Source organism: Aspergillus fischeri, genomic scaffold, assembly GCF_000149645.3.
Source record: "Aspergillus fischeri NRRL 181 1099437636252 genomic scaffold, whole genome shotgun sequence".
In the NCBI taxonomy this organism is placed as follows: domain Eukaryota; kingdom Fungi; phylum Ascomycota; class Eurotiomycetes; order Eurotiales; family Aspergillaceae; genus Aspergillus; species Aspergillus fischeri.
The window spans coordinates 2,842,943-2,857,542 of record NW_001509768.1 but is presented as its reverse complement, the minus strand read 5'-3'; the positions used below and the strand labels follow the sequence as shown (position 1 = coordinate 2,857,542).

At 50.1% G+C, this 14,600-nt stretch overlaps 5 protein-coding genes across 5 annotated transcripts, besides 2 other annotated features; 3 read left to right on the top strand and 2 right to left on the bottom strand.

Annotated features, from left to right (window-relative positions):
* Positions 1 to 79: 79 nt before the first annotated feature.
* On the top strand, positions 80 to 1,683 carry NFIA_071670 (putative oxysterol binding protein (Orp8); the record flags this gene model as incomplete). Its single annotated transcript, XM_001263892.1, has 6 exons — positions 80 to 165; positions 231 to 307; positions 373 to 412; positions 474 to 543; positions 603 to 662; positions 733 to 1,683. 6 exons carry the CDS (start codon positions 80 to 82, stop codon positions 1,681 to 1,683), a joined length of 1,284 nt encoding a protein of 427 aa, XP_001263893.1.
* A 558-nt stretch (positions 1,684 to 2,241) lies between these two features.
* Positions 2,242 to 6,131, bottom strand: NFIA_071660 (condensin subunit YCS4; the record flags this gene model as incomplete). The annotated part of the gene is made up of 5 exons (XM_001263891.1): positions 2,242 to 2,415; positions 2,492 to 4,873; positions 4,935 to 5,076; positions 5,129 to 5,252; positions 5,306 to 6,131. 5 exons carry the CDS (start codon positions 6,129 to 6,131, stop codon positions 2,242 to 2,244), a joined length of 3,648 nt encoding a protein of 1,215 aa, XP_001263892.1.
* Positions 6,132 to 6,938: 807 nt separating this feature from the next.
* On the top strand, positions 6,939 to 8,598 carry NFIA_071650 (serine/threonine protein kinase CDC7; the record flags this gene model as incomplete). Its single annotated transcript, XM_001263890.1, has 4 exons — positions 6,939 to 7,206; positions 7,294 to 7,738; positions 7,795 to 7,855; positions 7,912 to 8,598. The coding sequence occupies 4 exons, from the start codon at positions 6,939 to 6,941 to the stop codon at positions 8,596 to 8,598; spliced, it is 1,461 nt and encodes a 486-aa protein (XP_001263891.1).
* A 252-nt stretch (positions 8,599 to 8,850) lies between these two features.
* Positions 8,851 to 9,867, bottom strand: NFIA_071640 (ubiquitin-specific protease OTU1; the record flags this gene model as incomplete). The annotated part of the gene is made up of 1 exon (XM_001263889.1): positions 8,851 to 9,867. The coding sequence occupies one exon, from the start codon at positions 9,865 to 9,867 to the stop codon at positions 8,851 to 8,853; it is 1,017 nt and encodes a 338-aa protein (XP_001263890.1).
* Positions 9,868 to 10,832: 965 nt separating this feature from the next.
* On the top strand, positions 10,833 to 13,886 carry NFIA_071630 (putative RSC complex subunit (RSC1); the record flags this gene model as incomplete). The annotated part of the gene is made up of 4 exons (XM_001263888.1): positions 10,833 to 11,002; positions 11,138 to 11,300; positions 11,381 to 12,799; positions 12,888 to 13,886. The coding sequence occupies 4 exons, from the start codon at positions 10,833 to 10,835 to the stop codon at positions 13,884 to 13,886; spliced, it is 2,751 nt and encodes a 916-aa protein (XP_001263889.1).
* Positions 11,637 to 11,685: a microsatellite.
* Positions 11,645 to 11,702: a microsatellite.
* Positions 13,887 to 14,600: the final 714 nt, after the last annotated feature.

Sequence of the window (14,600 nt, the reverse complement as noted above, 5' to 3'; positions counted from 1 at the left end):
GGGGATCTTGCCTTTGCCTGCGCTGCTCGTCCGAAAAGAGGACTTGACATTGTATATTCTATAGACAGTTTTGCCCAAGATGTCTCCTGTTGCAGCTGCAGCGACACCCGACAAGGCAAATGATGACTCCTCCAAGCTGAAAACCTTCCTTTCCATTCTCCGCAAGTACGTACTGCCTTGAGCTCTATTGTGATGCTTCTCGGAACTAATACGATTTCTGTACCTGTTAGATTCGTTGGCGTGGCAGACATCGCATCCGTTCGTTTCTCCTTACCCGCACATCTTCTGGAGCCCAGACCGAATTTGGGTAAGTCGACCCGGGCTGCGTTGTTCGATGCGACGAGACATCTGACGCAGCTTGATAATCTCTAGAATATTGGAACTACCTTGACAGACCGGAAACTTTCGCGAGGTTAGTATGATATTCTTTGCATACTCCGCAAAGGGTCGCTATCTGACAGGCAATATCACAGCATAGGGAAGTCGGATGATCCCGTTGGTCGAATGCTGGAAGTGCTAAGGTTCTGGTTTACCAAGGATCTGGTATGGCTTCAACGTCACCTTGAATGTCTTGCTAGAAATATGCACTAAGCCCGTGACAGAAATATATCAAAGGCAAACCTTGCAAACCCTACAATTCGACGCTGGGCGAGTTCTTTCGGGTAAGTGTCGATGCACAACGGCAGACCGCCGCGGCGTGCCAGGATAGTATCGACTAATCTGCCTTTATAGTGTAGTTGGGAGGTTTATGACAATGCCCCCGACATATCCCCGCCTCCGACAGCAGGCGTGCAGAACGGGACCCTCACGGGTGACAGTGACCACGGAGAAACCGTTAAGATATGCTACCTGACTGAACAGACATCGCACCATCCACCAGTGTCTGCCTTCTTTATAGACTGCCCGGAAAGAGGGGTCTCCGCTCGTGGATTCGATCAGCTCAGTGCCAAATTTACGGGCACGAGCATCCGCGTCGCTCCTGGTCAACACAACCTGGGAATCTTTGTCAATATTGAGAAGAGAGATAATGAGGAATACCAGTTGACCCATCCAAGTGCTCATCTTGGTGGGCTATTGCGAGGTGCGCTGGCCATTTCAGTCTCAGATGCGTGTTTTATCACCTGCTCCAAAACACGCATCAAAGTCATTCTACAGTATCTGGAGGAAGGCTGGATTGGTCGAGCCCAGAACAAGGTGGAAGGGTTGATTTTCCGGTATGACCCGAACCAAGATACCGTCACTAGAATCAAAGATGTGCCCGAAGGCGATGTCCTTGCCAAGATCAGCGGGTCATGGCATGGACAGATCTATTACACAATGGCTGGAACAGCTGAGCCGCGTCTCTTGATTGATGTAACGCCTCTCTTCCCAGTGCCAAAGACATTACCTCCCGAAGAGGATCAATTGTCGAACGAGTCTCTCAAATTCTGGGCGGGGGTCACCAAAGCCATCAACGAAAAAAGATATAGCGAGGCAACAAGACTCAAGCAAGAAATCGAAGAGCGCCAGCGAGAAAAGGCAGCAGAGCGGCAACAGAAGAACGAATCGTGGCAGCCGCGGTTTTTCACAGGGAGTGTTACACCGTTGGGAAGACCAGAGTTGACCGAAGATGGATATAAAGCCCTGCAGGGTCTTCGTAACGGCGACTATAAACTGGCGGAAAGCGAAAGAAAAGGTGCCTGAGTGTCTGGGCTGAGTTTTGAAATGTGCATATGGGATTGCGGCTTTGAATCTGGAGTATCTGGCAGCTCACTGGTGGGCTCTGTTGCGTCTAGTCCTCCCATGTTTCCGTGTTCTATGTGATATGAGGCGAAGATTCGCTTTACCTCGTGCATTCCTTGCCCCTTTTGGACAACTTGATGGCGATAGGTTCCGTCAGTCCATCATTTTCGTGAACTATTTGTTGATAATAGAAGAAGACTGCTTTTCAAGAGGTCGTTCCGTTACCCTTACTTACATTCTGAGCGTATTCGGAAGGGTGACCTGAATGCATAACATCTAAACTGGGAATACGCTTCTTGAAGCTACGGGAATCAGCCCCGTACACCATGTAAAATGAGGCCAAAAAAACATGCTAAACAAATAAGAGAGTAGCTGCATGAAGCCATATATATTCGTGATCTGATCATAAAGTAACCTTTCCTTCCCACAGTCCCAAAAGTTGCGCCTTTACTCCTCGACAGAAATGGAATGTCCATGGTCAACCACCAATCCAACCCCAACACCGTTGCTGCAATTAACTCAAGAATTTGTAGTGACAACTTTGTTGAAACCTGCGCTTATTGTCTTTGTGATATCCTCGTTCTTGTGAGGCAGGAGGGACAGAGCATAAGCCACATCGTTCCACTGTCGCTCGGTTTCACACCGAGGCAGTCTAGCAGCAAGTTTCTCGGCCAACTGCCTGGCATGTTTTTCCTGTAGAAGAAACAGTCAGAGACGCCTTGCGATGAATAGATACGCATCGCATCTTGTCAGATTTTGTGTAACTCACCTTCTCAACAAAGCCGATCAGGAATTTAACGATACGTCTCAGAGCAGTCTCTTCAAGATTCCGCTCAGCACTCAACAGACTGAACATGTCGACAAAGTGATTGTACACTGCATTGTCCTTAGTCGCCAATTCCGTGAAAAACATGCGAGCCAAATCAGCGATGCGCTTGTCATCATCCTCCAAGCATTTGGCCATCTCGCCCAACTGTCCCTTGACTTTGACCTGTCCAGCTAAAATAAGGAATGTGAGTGTCATCAGACAAGTGCGCTTGACGGATACATCATCATCATTGAGCCGACGATATAGAAAATCTGTGTTCTCGTCGATGAGATGATTGAAGCAAACAGCCATATCCCCAAGAGCAATAACCGCGTTACTGCGGACGGTCGGGTCCTCTGAGCGCTCCATGATGGTGATCAAGAGGGGGAGGTTCTTTTCGCAATACTCGGCTGACACGCACATCAGCTTGGCCATACACAGAGTCGCTGCCGCCTGAAGGTTGCGATCGGGATAAGCGTTACTATTAGCGCAAATCTCCGCAACCAGAGGCCCGAAGTTCGACAGGAGAGAATTCTCTCCGTAGAGCAATTCCCGTTCTCGAATGTGAGACATGGCCTCCGTGAAGTCATCTTCGGTCGTCCCACCAATCAGGTCCAATTCATCATCCTCGCCCGTCTGATTGTCCTTGTGAGCGGCTGTATTGCCAGCCTTATGCTTCTCCTGTTCTGCCTTGCGACGCTTGAAGTCAAGTTCACATAACTCAAGATGGACAATCTGCTTAATAGCGATATGGCCGACAATAAAAAGCAACTGAGACAGTGCGGCAGAAGATGTCTTTGGCCGGGGGCCTTGACCATCAGTGGAGGCTGTTCCAGGGCGCTGCTCGTCTTCATCGCCAGAGGCGTTGGAAGAAGGCCGTTGCAGCTGCGGCTGAAACACAGCCCTAGTCTTACGCTTTAGGATATCAGAGCAAAGGACATCTGGATGCTTTGAGAGCGTATATATGGCTCCAATGGCTTGCTCTGCCACCCCATACCACTCTTTGCTATCCGACACAATTTCGACCATGGCGGCAAGCTTACTGAGAACTGGGTGATCATTTGCTAGCTTGGGAATGCCTGCATCTTTCGATTTCGCCTGACGTCCAGGCACCATTCGCTTCAACGCAATGCAGGTATATTTCGCAAGCAACAGATCACTTCTGCCTATGTTGCCTAGTCCGATGCGCAGCATAACTTCGGTCTCCTTGATTACAACCTCTGGATCTGCCAGGGCTAGCATACCGAGGATAATAATGGCACCCCGCCGCTGAGTCTTGGAAATCTCTTTGCGCTGGACGCCATAGACTTGCCAAAGCTTCGCAATAACCGCATCCGAGATGTGACCGGCTTTCATCATGGTACTGAGCAATTGTTCGAGGCATGTCAACTCGGCAGGTGTTGAGCCAAAGGTCAAACTGATAATGTTCCGGGCAACGTAGTTTGCGGCATCATTGGGGCCGAACGAGTCCGGCGCATCAAAGAACAGACCCTTGTAGCAGTCAATCAGATGGGTTTGGACCCCTTTGCCTTCATCGCTGTTGCCTTTGGTCCAGATGAGTCGCAGCATGCGCCTGATGCCACTGCGTGCAGTCTCAACCTTATATGCATCAAGCACTACAAAAAAGTCCATGGCTTCAATGACTTCGCTCTTATTTCGAGATGACAGGAGCTGGGAGACCACTGCTGAGGCGGAGTGAAGCACCTCAATGAAACGGATGGCTTCGTTGTAGTATTTCCTGGTCAGCTGCAGTCGTGCCAGCAGTTCGGATGTCGCTGCCTGTTCCGCGGCCTTTTGGATGGCGGCAGCTTTTTCGGCGTCGGTCATGCGTGGTGCCTTCGATGGTGAATCTTCAGGTATCTGGGTCGCGTCGTCTAACAGCTCGCTGTCGACATGTGAAGCCTCACCACCGTCGAAGCCGGGTGTCTCAGGTGGCCGTAGTGCATTAAGTTCCGCATCGACATTGTCGAGACGAGCTGCCCACTCTTTGTAGGAAAGCTGTCCGCCGTGCATTACACTAAATGGGTGGGTAGAGACCAGTTTCGCAAGTAATTTGATCGCATTGCGTCGCACATTGCTGCTTTTGTCTTCCAAGCTCCTTGCCGCCAGCTCCGCAACTGCCTGTCGTCTTTTGGGGAACTTCTGTTCGAGGTCACAGATCCTCATATACACCTGAATGGCTCGGCAACGGCAGTAGGGATTGACGTCCAGAAATCTTTCTTCTAGGACATCGAAGAACGCATTGATTTGAGTTTTGTAGTTCTCACTGCGTTCTTCTTGTCTGCTAAGGTCCGCAATTAGATTCCCGCAAACCTCAACAACAGCACAACGAAGAGTGTATGACTGTAGAAATGATTAGCCCCATCTTCGTATTCCACCAATAAGGTTGCCCTGGGGATATTACTTCGCTATCCAATTGTTTGGCCAATAGAGTCATCTGCTTGATGATCAGCCGCGGTGCCAGCTCTGAGAGCTTCACGATAAAGGCCGAAACTGATTTCGGCCCTCGTGTGTCGTTCGAGTTGAATTCTTTGTTTCCAAGTTCCCTGCGACCGATTAGCCACAAGTCCAGTGGTGATGCATGAGACATCTAAGTACTTCAATATCTCGTCCGATAGTTGTGGATAGTCATATTGCTCCGCAAGAATGTGCAAAAATTCAGCCATAGGCTCTGACAGATGCTCAAAATAGGTCAGGCTTTGTACGATGGATGTCTGCGCTCCTTCACAGCATATTAGCTCAGGCATGACTGCTCATTATGTTCTTGGACCCTACCAAATGCATGACCATGATGTTTCACAGCAATGCAAAGAACTTTGAAAGCATGCATTCGAATGGCTAGGCTCTTGACCCGTTGCTCGCTCTCCAAGATGAGGTAAATCGCACGGGTGAACAAGTTGACGAAAGTGTCGCGGTCCGATGTGGTCATGAAAATCCTGCTTAATTTAAGTTTCATCACTTTGCACATCGTCTCCATGGATATCTGAATCTGCGCTGTCCAGTCCCATGTACCGTCCTTGTTGCTGGCCTTGGACCTTCCCGATTTACCTACACCTCTCCGAGCAGGCGCAGCCTCCGCGGGCTTTTCTGCCGCTTTGACTTCCACAGCAGAGAGAGCCCATTGAAGCAAGAAGCCGTACATCTCCAATAGCTGTTTATGGTGCTGGATAGCATCCTGCTCGTCGGCTTCGAGATCTCCATGGATTATATCTGCTTCGACAGACAGTCCGGACACTATCAGATCGAGGAGTTTGCTGAGGGACTTCGTAGGGAGGAAAGACGAGTATCTGCAGAGATTAAGAAGTTCAGAATGGGTTCCACCAGGGCCAGAAAACTCGGAGAACGGAGAAGGGGCCATCGCGCACTTTAGAAGGAATTGCAGTGAGTCAAAAAATGACTGTCTCGCCACTGCTTCGGGGTTCTCAGCCACAGCATCTACAACGGGATTGAGCACATTATCGATCAATACTGGCGTTAAATGCTCGAGGTCGCTTTCGCAATCCAGCAGTTCCGGGTCGGCATCGTTTGTGGGAACGGAGGCCGGATCACTCAAGTAATATTTGAGTGACTCGTTGATATCGAACTGAATCCTGTCCTCCATCCTGAGCCGACTGCGAGGATGTCCTCGAAGGACACTTTAAGAGGTTGAGTGACGGAATGGGGCTTTCACACTTCGGAGTGGGGGTAAAGAGGGGGATGAGTTTGCGTGAAAGAGTCAGCGGCGGGAAGGGAGGAGAATGTTTGGTGATGCAGGCGTGCCTTAGGTTTTGTTTGTGTTTTGCCGTTTTAGATCATTCTGCCACGGCGGTACAACAGTATCTTATCCTGAATGGGGGTAGGTGAAATTCTGTATGTTACATTGCAAATACTGTATAAAATCTATGGTACCAGGTACACAATCAGCTTGAGACTGAAACTCATAGTACGGGCTTAACAGAGTGGAATGACAGTGAAATGAAGAGACTCATGGAATGTATTATTGAACTGTATTGTGTAGGATAACAGACTTAAGTTGAAGATGCTAAGGTAGGTACCGAGGTACCTTGGTTATATTACCTGTAATTAATTCTGTATCCTAAGCAGAAGTAAACAAACACCACCATACCTGATAGGGACAATTTGCATGCTGCTTTCACTATCTTTAGACCCAACCATTTTGATGGATCATACGGAGTACACAATTATATACGCGCCTACCGTTGTCATCAAACCGCGAAATTGATGATTTGAGAGATCCTCAACGCGCTGTCCTGCATAATCCATTCATTTCCAGAGCGCATTGCCAACCCCGTGGTCTGGGGCCCTGATCCAGTCGATCGCGTCGGTCCATGCAAGATCTTTGAGGAACCCCTCACTTAGCTTCGGCCATAGTGGTGGTAACATCTCCCTGATCAGTGACATGTCCACAATGCACGCCCCAATTACTGGTGTTTTTGGACTGCAAAAGTCTGAGGCTACGGACCATCATCGCACACACGCACACATGGCTGTGCTAGACGATGGTACTGCCACAGACAGTGACGCCTCGGTAGACTCACGTCGCAGAGAGAACCACCACGAAGGTGAGGATGAGGAAGAAGAAGTGGACGACTCGGTCCGGGAAGACATGAAGAAACTTGAGGATACATTTCCGGGGATCTCTGATCGATTTCGTTTGGTGAACAGGATCGGTGAAGGTACCGACTTCCCTTCTATCTTATGATTGGAATTGTCCCTTCCCACTTGGTGAATGTATGCTGAGCGTTGGACTTTGATTACCATAGGGACATTTTCAACAGTCTACAAAGCTGAGGACCTTTTGTACGACCATTACAAGAATGATTGGGACACTTTCCAGGAAAACCAAAGCAGTAACTGGTCCAGTCCCCCAGCAAAGAGACGGCGAGTGGAGGAGTCGGTCACCAAACGGAGAAAACCGCGATATGTCGCACTGAAGAAGATCTACGTTACCAGCAGTCCGTTGAGGATCCAAAACGAGCTGGAGCTGCTCCATGACCTTCGGGGCTGCCGGTCCGTGTGCCCTTTGATCACAGCTTTCAGGCACCAGGACCAGGTTGTGGCTGTCTTGCCTTTCTTTCCCCATACCGACTTTCGCATTCAATATCGCACATTCATGGTCGCCGATATGCGACATTATTTCAGATCCCTTTTCACCGCGCTAAACTCCGTCCATAAGCACAATATTCTCCATCGAGACATCAAGCCAACGTAAGTGGAATGCTGTGTGTCGGCCCATCGCGCTCGTTTTCTAAGCCCCTTGACAGTAACTTTTTGTACAACCCTGAGCTCCGCGAAGGAGTCCTTGTAGACTTTGGTCTGGCGGAAGTAAGTGTCCACTTTCAAATTGTTTCACTACTGAGTTTCTCATTCGTCTTTTCCAGCGTGAGGGGTCTGAATATACCGGCACCTGTCTTTGCGCCAACCCGAACTTTGTGCGCCGCAGTCGGTTGCTGCAGAGCTACTATTATACACATTGCTCTACGTCCACGCTCTCGGCTGGCTACCCTAAGAACGACTCACGGCCGGCAAGACGTGCTAATCGAGCGGGAACTCGCGGCTTCCGAGCCCCGGAGGTTCTTTTCAAATGTACATCTCAAACAACCAAGATAGACATGTGGTCTGCCGGCGTGATCCTGTTAACCTTGCTTGGACGTCGATTTCCTTTTTTCAACTCCGCTGACGATGTTGATGCCATGATCGAAATGGCAAGTATATTTGGCACCCGTCGGATGAAGACTGCAGCCGCCATGCATGGTCAGATTTTCGAAACCAACATTCCTACCATTGGCGAAAAGGGCTATGGCTGGGAGAAACTGGTGAAATGGGCCAGCTGCGTGGAAGAATTGACCGAGAGCGAGAGGCAAGCCACTCGACTCTTGGCTGGTCTCATGGAGCTGGACCCCTACAAACGACTGAGTGCCAGGGAAGCTTTGCTGCACGAGTTCTTCACCAACCCTATTGAGCACGACGTGGAGTGGGGCGGACATCCTGAGGACAGCGCAGATACCGGGGAGGACGAAGAAGGCGACAGAGATGATGACGAGGCGGATGAAGTAGCGATGGTGTAGAAGGTTCGGAAATTATGTATGATTATGATATCCCACAAAGAACGGCATTTTGTTTGTGTCAATCCAATGAGTCCGCTATATATTAATGTGCTGCTATATGGTTGTACTACAACGTTCTCGACCCTCGGTTTTTCACATTTCTGCATATGGTTTGAGAACTCCCCGCACTCATTAAGATATGCCTTATCCAACAGTGTATGCAAAGTGCAAGATATCGGGGACAGGCAGCCGGCTGTACCCATTGCGGCTTTTTCAGCTTGCTTCGCCGAAATCATAATGTCCTGTCTGTGTCGCATGCGTGGTGGCTCCTTTTTCGCCGGTGAAAATACCGCCGCAAGTATTGCAGCGAATGCGAAACCCTGCAGTATCTGTATAGTAATGTTTGCTCTGAAGAATCTCGCATAACGCCAGCGCTTTCTCCAGAACTACTGGATCGGCTGCATCAAAGACCTTGGTATCAAACTCCGGAGGGGCATAAGCGTGTGTGTATGGTGGATCCGACGGTGACAAAGCAATGGTATCATAGTGAATCCCAGAATACACCAGGACACATCGTGTGGGCGGACCTTCATTGAACCGATCCACCCGCAGCGTTTGCACGTCGATTGAGCAGATCTCGATATCGAAATGTTTGCTCAAAATGCTGAGCTCGATTGCTCCGCCCCATGAGTTCTCCTGCTGAATCCAACGGCAATAGTCGTCTGGCTTTTTCTCTAGCACTGCCTCCGAGTAGACGTCAGGGTTCGCTTGAATAGTCTGGGCGACAATCGACCGAAGCTCGGTCATAGTGTCCATTCCTCCCATGATTGCACTCCCTACCGCGCGAAACAGACAGGAGTTATCGTCAGGCATGATGCGCAACACAAAAGTGCCCGAATGCTCGGGCGAAGCAATCTCGGGAGGATCATCAGACACACCCTCATGGGGCTTGCGGGTTAGAGACAGTTTTCCATCATCATCCTGCGCCGTGGATAATGGTCTTTCGCTGTCCCTGGCGCTTGGTGCTTGTGGCAGAGTCGTTGGTGCCGAATCCTCCTTCCTGGTGACGAGCAGTTGTTCGCCATTTAGACTAATGCCGAGGTCTCTGATTTTCTGTTCCGAAGGGAACCCATCTAATACCAGAGGTTTAAGATCGGGATATCCGTACTTCACATCATATGCTGTCAACCCAGTTTTCTCGACAATGTGAGCGCGAAGATCGTTGACAGTTGCAGTGTCATCAAGAGTGACGGTAGACTGTCCAGCAGGTCCACGGACTCGGATCCTCATCTCCCACTAGCTAAGTAGATAGAGTGCCGAAAGATTGGGACAACACCGATGGGAAACGTCAACTATCTTGTAGATACGTCTAGGACAGAGAGCCTAGCCTTCAGAATCCAGACAGCAGATCGAAAAAAAATTCCAGAGTATCAGGCACTGGGGAGTATCAAGTCGCGGGTACGAAATAGAGCCACTGGAGGGATGGATGAGATGGAATGACGATTGACGAGCAGCAACCAGTGAATGTGGGGCTGGCGGCGCATTTCCCTTAGGACACGGAGACATGGAGTAGGTACTGGGAAATGGCGCGAATTGTTACTTTCGAGTTGCTGAGAGATTTCGGGCAGAAAATCCCGGCCACTGTGTTGGTTCACAAAGTCCTCAGACGTGGCTAACAGAAAAGAATATGACCGAGAGCGTAGACATAAACGCTGCGCATGATGCTATCCATGGAAGGCTCAAAAGACAAATGACGACAGGAGATAGGTACTGTACACCTGAGCTTCGAGCTATCCCCGCACTGGCCCGTCCTTACGCTAATCCGTATCGACTTACTCCGTAGTCCATCTTTCTCTCGCCGATACGGAGTAGAAGAGCAGGTTGATCTCGACAAGGCTTGATGGTTGTTGAACATCAGAAACTAACCAGTGGGTAAGGTCTGCTGGAAACTTGGATGTGCATAATATTACCAGTGAATGTCCCAGTCCCTGTATGAAATAGGCAGGTAAATATACAGTGGACGGTAACGTTCATATAGTTACCGTATGGTATCGTTCGGGCCAAACTGTGACAGGAACTCGCTGAGTCAGCGTAATTACTGCGCGAACCTCTCTCCTCATCTGGCATCTTTTTTTGCGCGCCAGTTTGAGCAATCTGCATCTCCCTGAAAGACTGTGATCGGCTATCTTGAGTCTCTCTGCACCCGCTTTTTGACCGTGGGTGTCTCTCTCAGTGGTAGGGGTGTTGTCAACAGCATGGAAAAGGCGTCGGAGCCGTCGCAAAGCCAACCCGCTCCTGAGGAGCCGGTTAAATCGATTGAAGATGATGGCAAGGGCGATAGTTCTGCGACGGGCAGCGTCACCGACGAGCAATGGAGGTCGATGATGGACGTTGTTCTGGCTATCTACGAATTCAGAGAAGAGGAGTAGGTCCAGTTATTCTTTCCTTGCGACTTTCAAGCAGAACAACGCAGCAGAAAAAGAAAGCCGCAATCTCAACGTCTCAACAGATCGAGCTGTGTCCGCGCGTTTAGATTTAGCTGACTTTCTTCGCTTTACAGTGGCCATGACCCGTCGAGGTTGTTTCAGCGCAGCGTGAATAAGCGCAATGTTCCTGATTACTATGAGATCATCAAAGAACCCATGGCCCTTAGTATCTTGAAACAGAAGATAAACAAGCGAGAGTACAAGAACTTCGCCGAGTTCGTGCGAGACTGCGCCCTGGTAAGTTTTCGCACCATTTTTCTTGCCATCATGGAACCACCCGGTTATGGCTTTTACTCATGCTGTTATCTTCGCTTTAGATCCCTCACAATGCGCAGACGTATAATCGGCCAAATTCACAAGCGTATGAGGATGCGCTTGTCATAAAGGTTCGTACCACTCGTAAAGATTTCAACTCCATATCCGTCGCCGAATACCATGGTGCTGATCCTCGTTCCCCACATAAGGACGTCTTCATAGCAGAATTCGAAAAACTGGTTAAACAAGGGATTATCACCGCAGAAGAAGCCGAGCTTCCCGATCTAGGAGAGATTCCGGAGGCGGATCCTCTTCCCGAGGAGGAAGATGAGGAAGATGAGGACGATGATGAGGAGGATGACGAGGATGATTCGGATGATGATGGTCGTCGCAAGAAGAAGCGGGGCCCCCGCCCTGGCTGGAAACGAGACGCAGGGAAGGATGACGGGCATAAATCAGCCGACCCAGAGCTCAGAAAGAAGCGGGGCCGGCCCCCGCGTGTCGACACCCCCATGGAAGCCAGAATTAAGGCCGTTTTGAAGGGGATCCGGAAGCTCAAAGGGCCTCTTGGCATGCTCAAAGTGCGACACTTTGAACGCTTGCCAGACAAAGCTACATATCCGGACTATTACGTTGAAATCAAGGAGCCGATTGCGATCGACATTATCAAGCGGAAGTCCAAGCGCAAGAAGTACAATTCAGTTGACCATTTTATGCGCGATATGGATCTGATGTTCAACAATGCCAAAGCCTACAACCAGCCGGACAGTCAGATATACAAGGACGCTGTTGATTTGCAGGTGGAGGCGAGGAGGCTTGCTGAGATTGAGAAGAGGAAACCTGACAGCGAATATCTGATGGAGGATGGTCGTCTCCCATTGCCGGATGGCATTTTGTACAAAGGTGAGCTCTGGAAAGTGGGCGACTGGGTTCATATACAGAATCCGAACGATGTGACCAAGCCCATCGTCGCACAGATCTACCGCACATGGCAGGATTCTGAAGGTGAAAAGTGGGTTAATGCTTGCTGGTACTACCGTCCTGAGCAGACAGTCCATCACTTTGAGAAACATTTCTATCCCAACGAGGTGGTCAAGACTGGCCAGTACCGTGATCATCGGATCGAAGAGGTTGTCGACCGCTGCTTCGTCATGTTCTTTACTCGGTATAACCGCGGACGCCCTAGAGGCCTTCCTCCTGACAAGGAAGTATACGTCTGTGAGGCACGCTATAACGAGGAGAAGCACAAGCTCAACAAGATTAAAACATGGGCGAGTTGCCTTCCTGATGAAGTGCGAGAAAAAGATTACGAGATGGACCTCTTTGATGTCCCTAGAAGGATCAAGAAGATACCGAGTCCGATCAAGCACTTGCTGAAGAGTGATGCAAAGGAAACTGACGATCTGCCAAAACCAACCTGGGGGGCCGATAATGCGCCGCCCATTGTTGGAGCGGTACATCGACGTCCACGCGACGAGAATGTGAGTATCTTAACTCCTAGTCGGTCCCGGAGTTTTGTCCGTAAACCCCTTTGAATCGTGGGATACTGACTAAAATTTTTTTCGACAGGAATCTCCGCCACCTGAGCCGACTCCTTCTCCGCCCCCGTCATTACCCCAGCCAGTACTATCAACTGTTCCTCCTCGTCTGCCATCAATTACCCAACCATCTACGCGACCAAGCGTCGGTAGTCCCGGCACGGCTCCCGCAGTTGGGGCCGTCCCCGTCCCTGCGCGCTCTCCAGCTGCCCCGATTCCTCCTACCCAGGGCTCTCCTGTTCCTGTGCCCCCAGTTGCCTACCAACAGCCTCAAGTACCGCCAGTCCAGGTTTATCAACCGGCTCTGCAGAGGCGCCCTAGCGCGTTTGTACCGCAAACTCCTCACTCCCCTGCTTACCAACCTTCGCCGGTACCGCACCCGTATACGGCGGCTCAGCCAACCCCATATACGCCATATCAGGCAGGTCGTATGCACGTACCGCCAGCATCGGTGTACAACCCTAACGCGCCTCGTCCAATTGAAGTCTTCCGCCTCAGCGAAGCGGCAAATGCAGCAATCCCGGAGGATATTCGTGAACAGTTTCATTGTGACGACTCGGGCCATGTGCTTTTCTTCTCTGCTCCGCCACTCGATCTGGTTCCATCCCTTCAACAAAAACTAGGTCATTCCCTAAAATATCTGGCTGCTAAGGAGGAACGTCGGAAACTTGTCGAGCAGCGGAAACGGAAAGAAGAGCTCGACAGAGTCGAGCGAGAAGAGCGAGTCAAACGCCTACGTGCTGATGAAGAGACAAACCTCGCTGCCCGTGTGGAGGCGTTGACCGCCAAAGCTGTTGAGATCATGACAAGCCATGTCATGGTTGGCACGGAAAAGATCTACGAACATCTATACTCGAACCGAGCAGAGACAGCCAAGCAAGCGGATGCCGACGCTCGCGCACGCAGGATCACGGCTGATCACATCTCTCAAGAGAAGACGGCGCAAATCCAGGCTTATTCCAACAAAGCGACCACTGTTAGCCTTAAAGGTAGTGCTATGTATATGGACGATATTGACCCCAGGATCTAGTGCCGAGGAGTGAGTTCACGTTCTCCGTCGCGTGTCATTGGTGCCTCTCAGGACCTATACATGAGAATAACAAGGCGACCGTGTTTTGTTTGAGCTTCGGCGTTATCACGTTGTTACTTTGAAAGGTATTATTATCATTACTGAGGAAAAGGGAGGGCGCGTAATGTTCAGGAGTCTGGTATGGGCAGAGCGAGAATGACAACACCGTTTGTGTATACTAGTAGCATTTAAGATACTGCAATAAAAGCTGAAAGTCCAAGAAATCCCTCCACCGGCCTATGGGACCAGACGTTAGGACTAGGCATGCGCTTCATGGACGCCCGAGCGTCCTCTGCTCGGGTCAGATATGTACACCAATCACTTTAGCCCGCACACCCAAGCAATGGTTCTAGCGTGAAAGCTGGGAGATGCTGCCCGAAACACAAATCACCCGATTTCTCCGTACACAGGCGCACCATGCGCTGACTGGAACAGACAAGATATCGAGTATGACCATGGGCAGCTTAATCCCAATATCGGAATTATCGGATAGACAAAGGAGGCAGTAAGAAAGGGGCGCTAGGAGACGCTCATTGCCTCGTGAGATTCACCCAAGGAGAAAAGATTGGAAGCAGAACAAGGAGGATGTTGTGGTTGAGTCAAGACTGAACGATGCAGACCAAGAATATACATAAGATAACCTGCTGGATGATGGGGGCCAATCAACCGTCGACC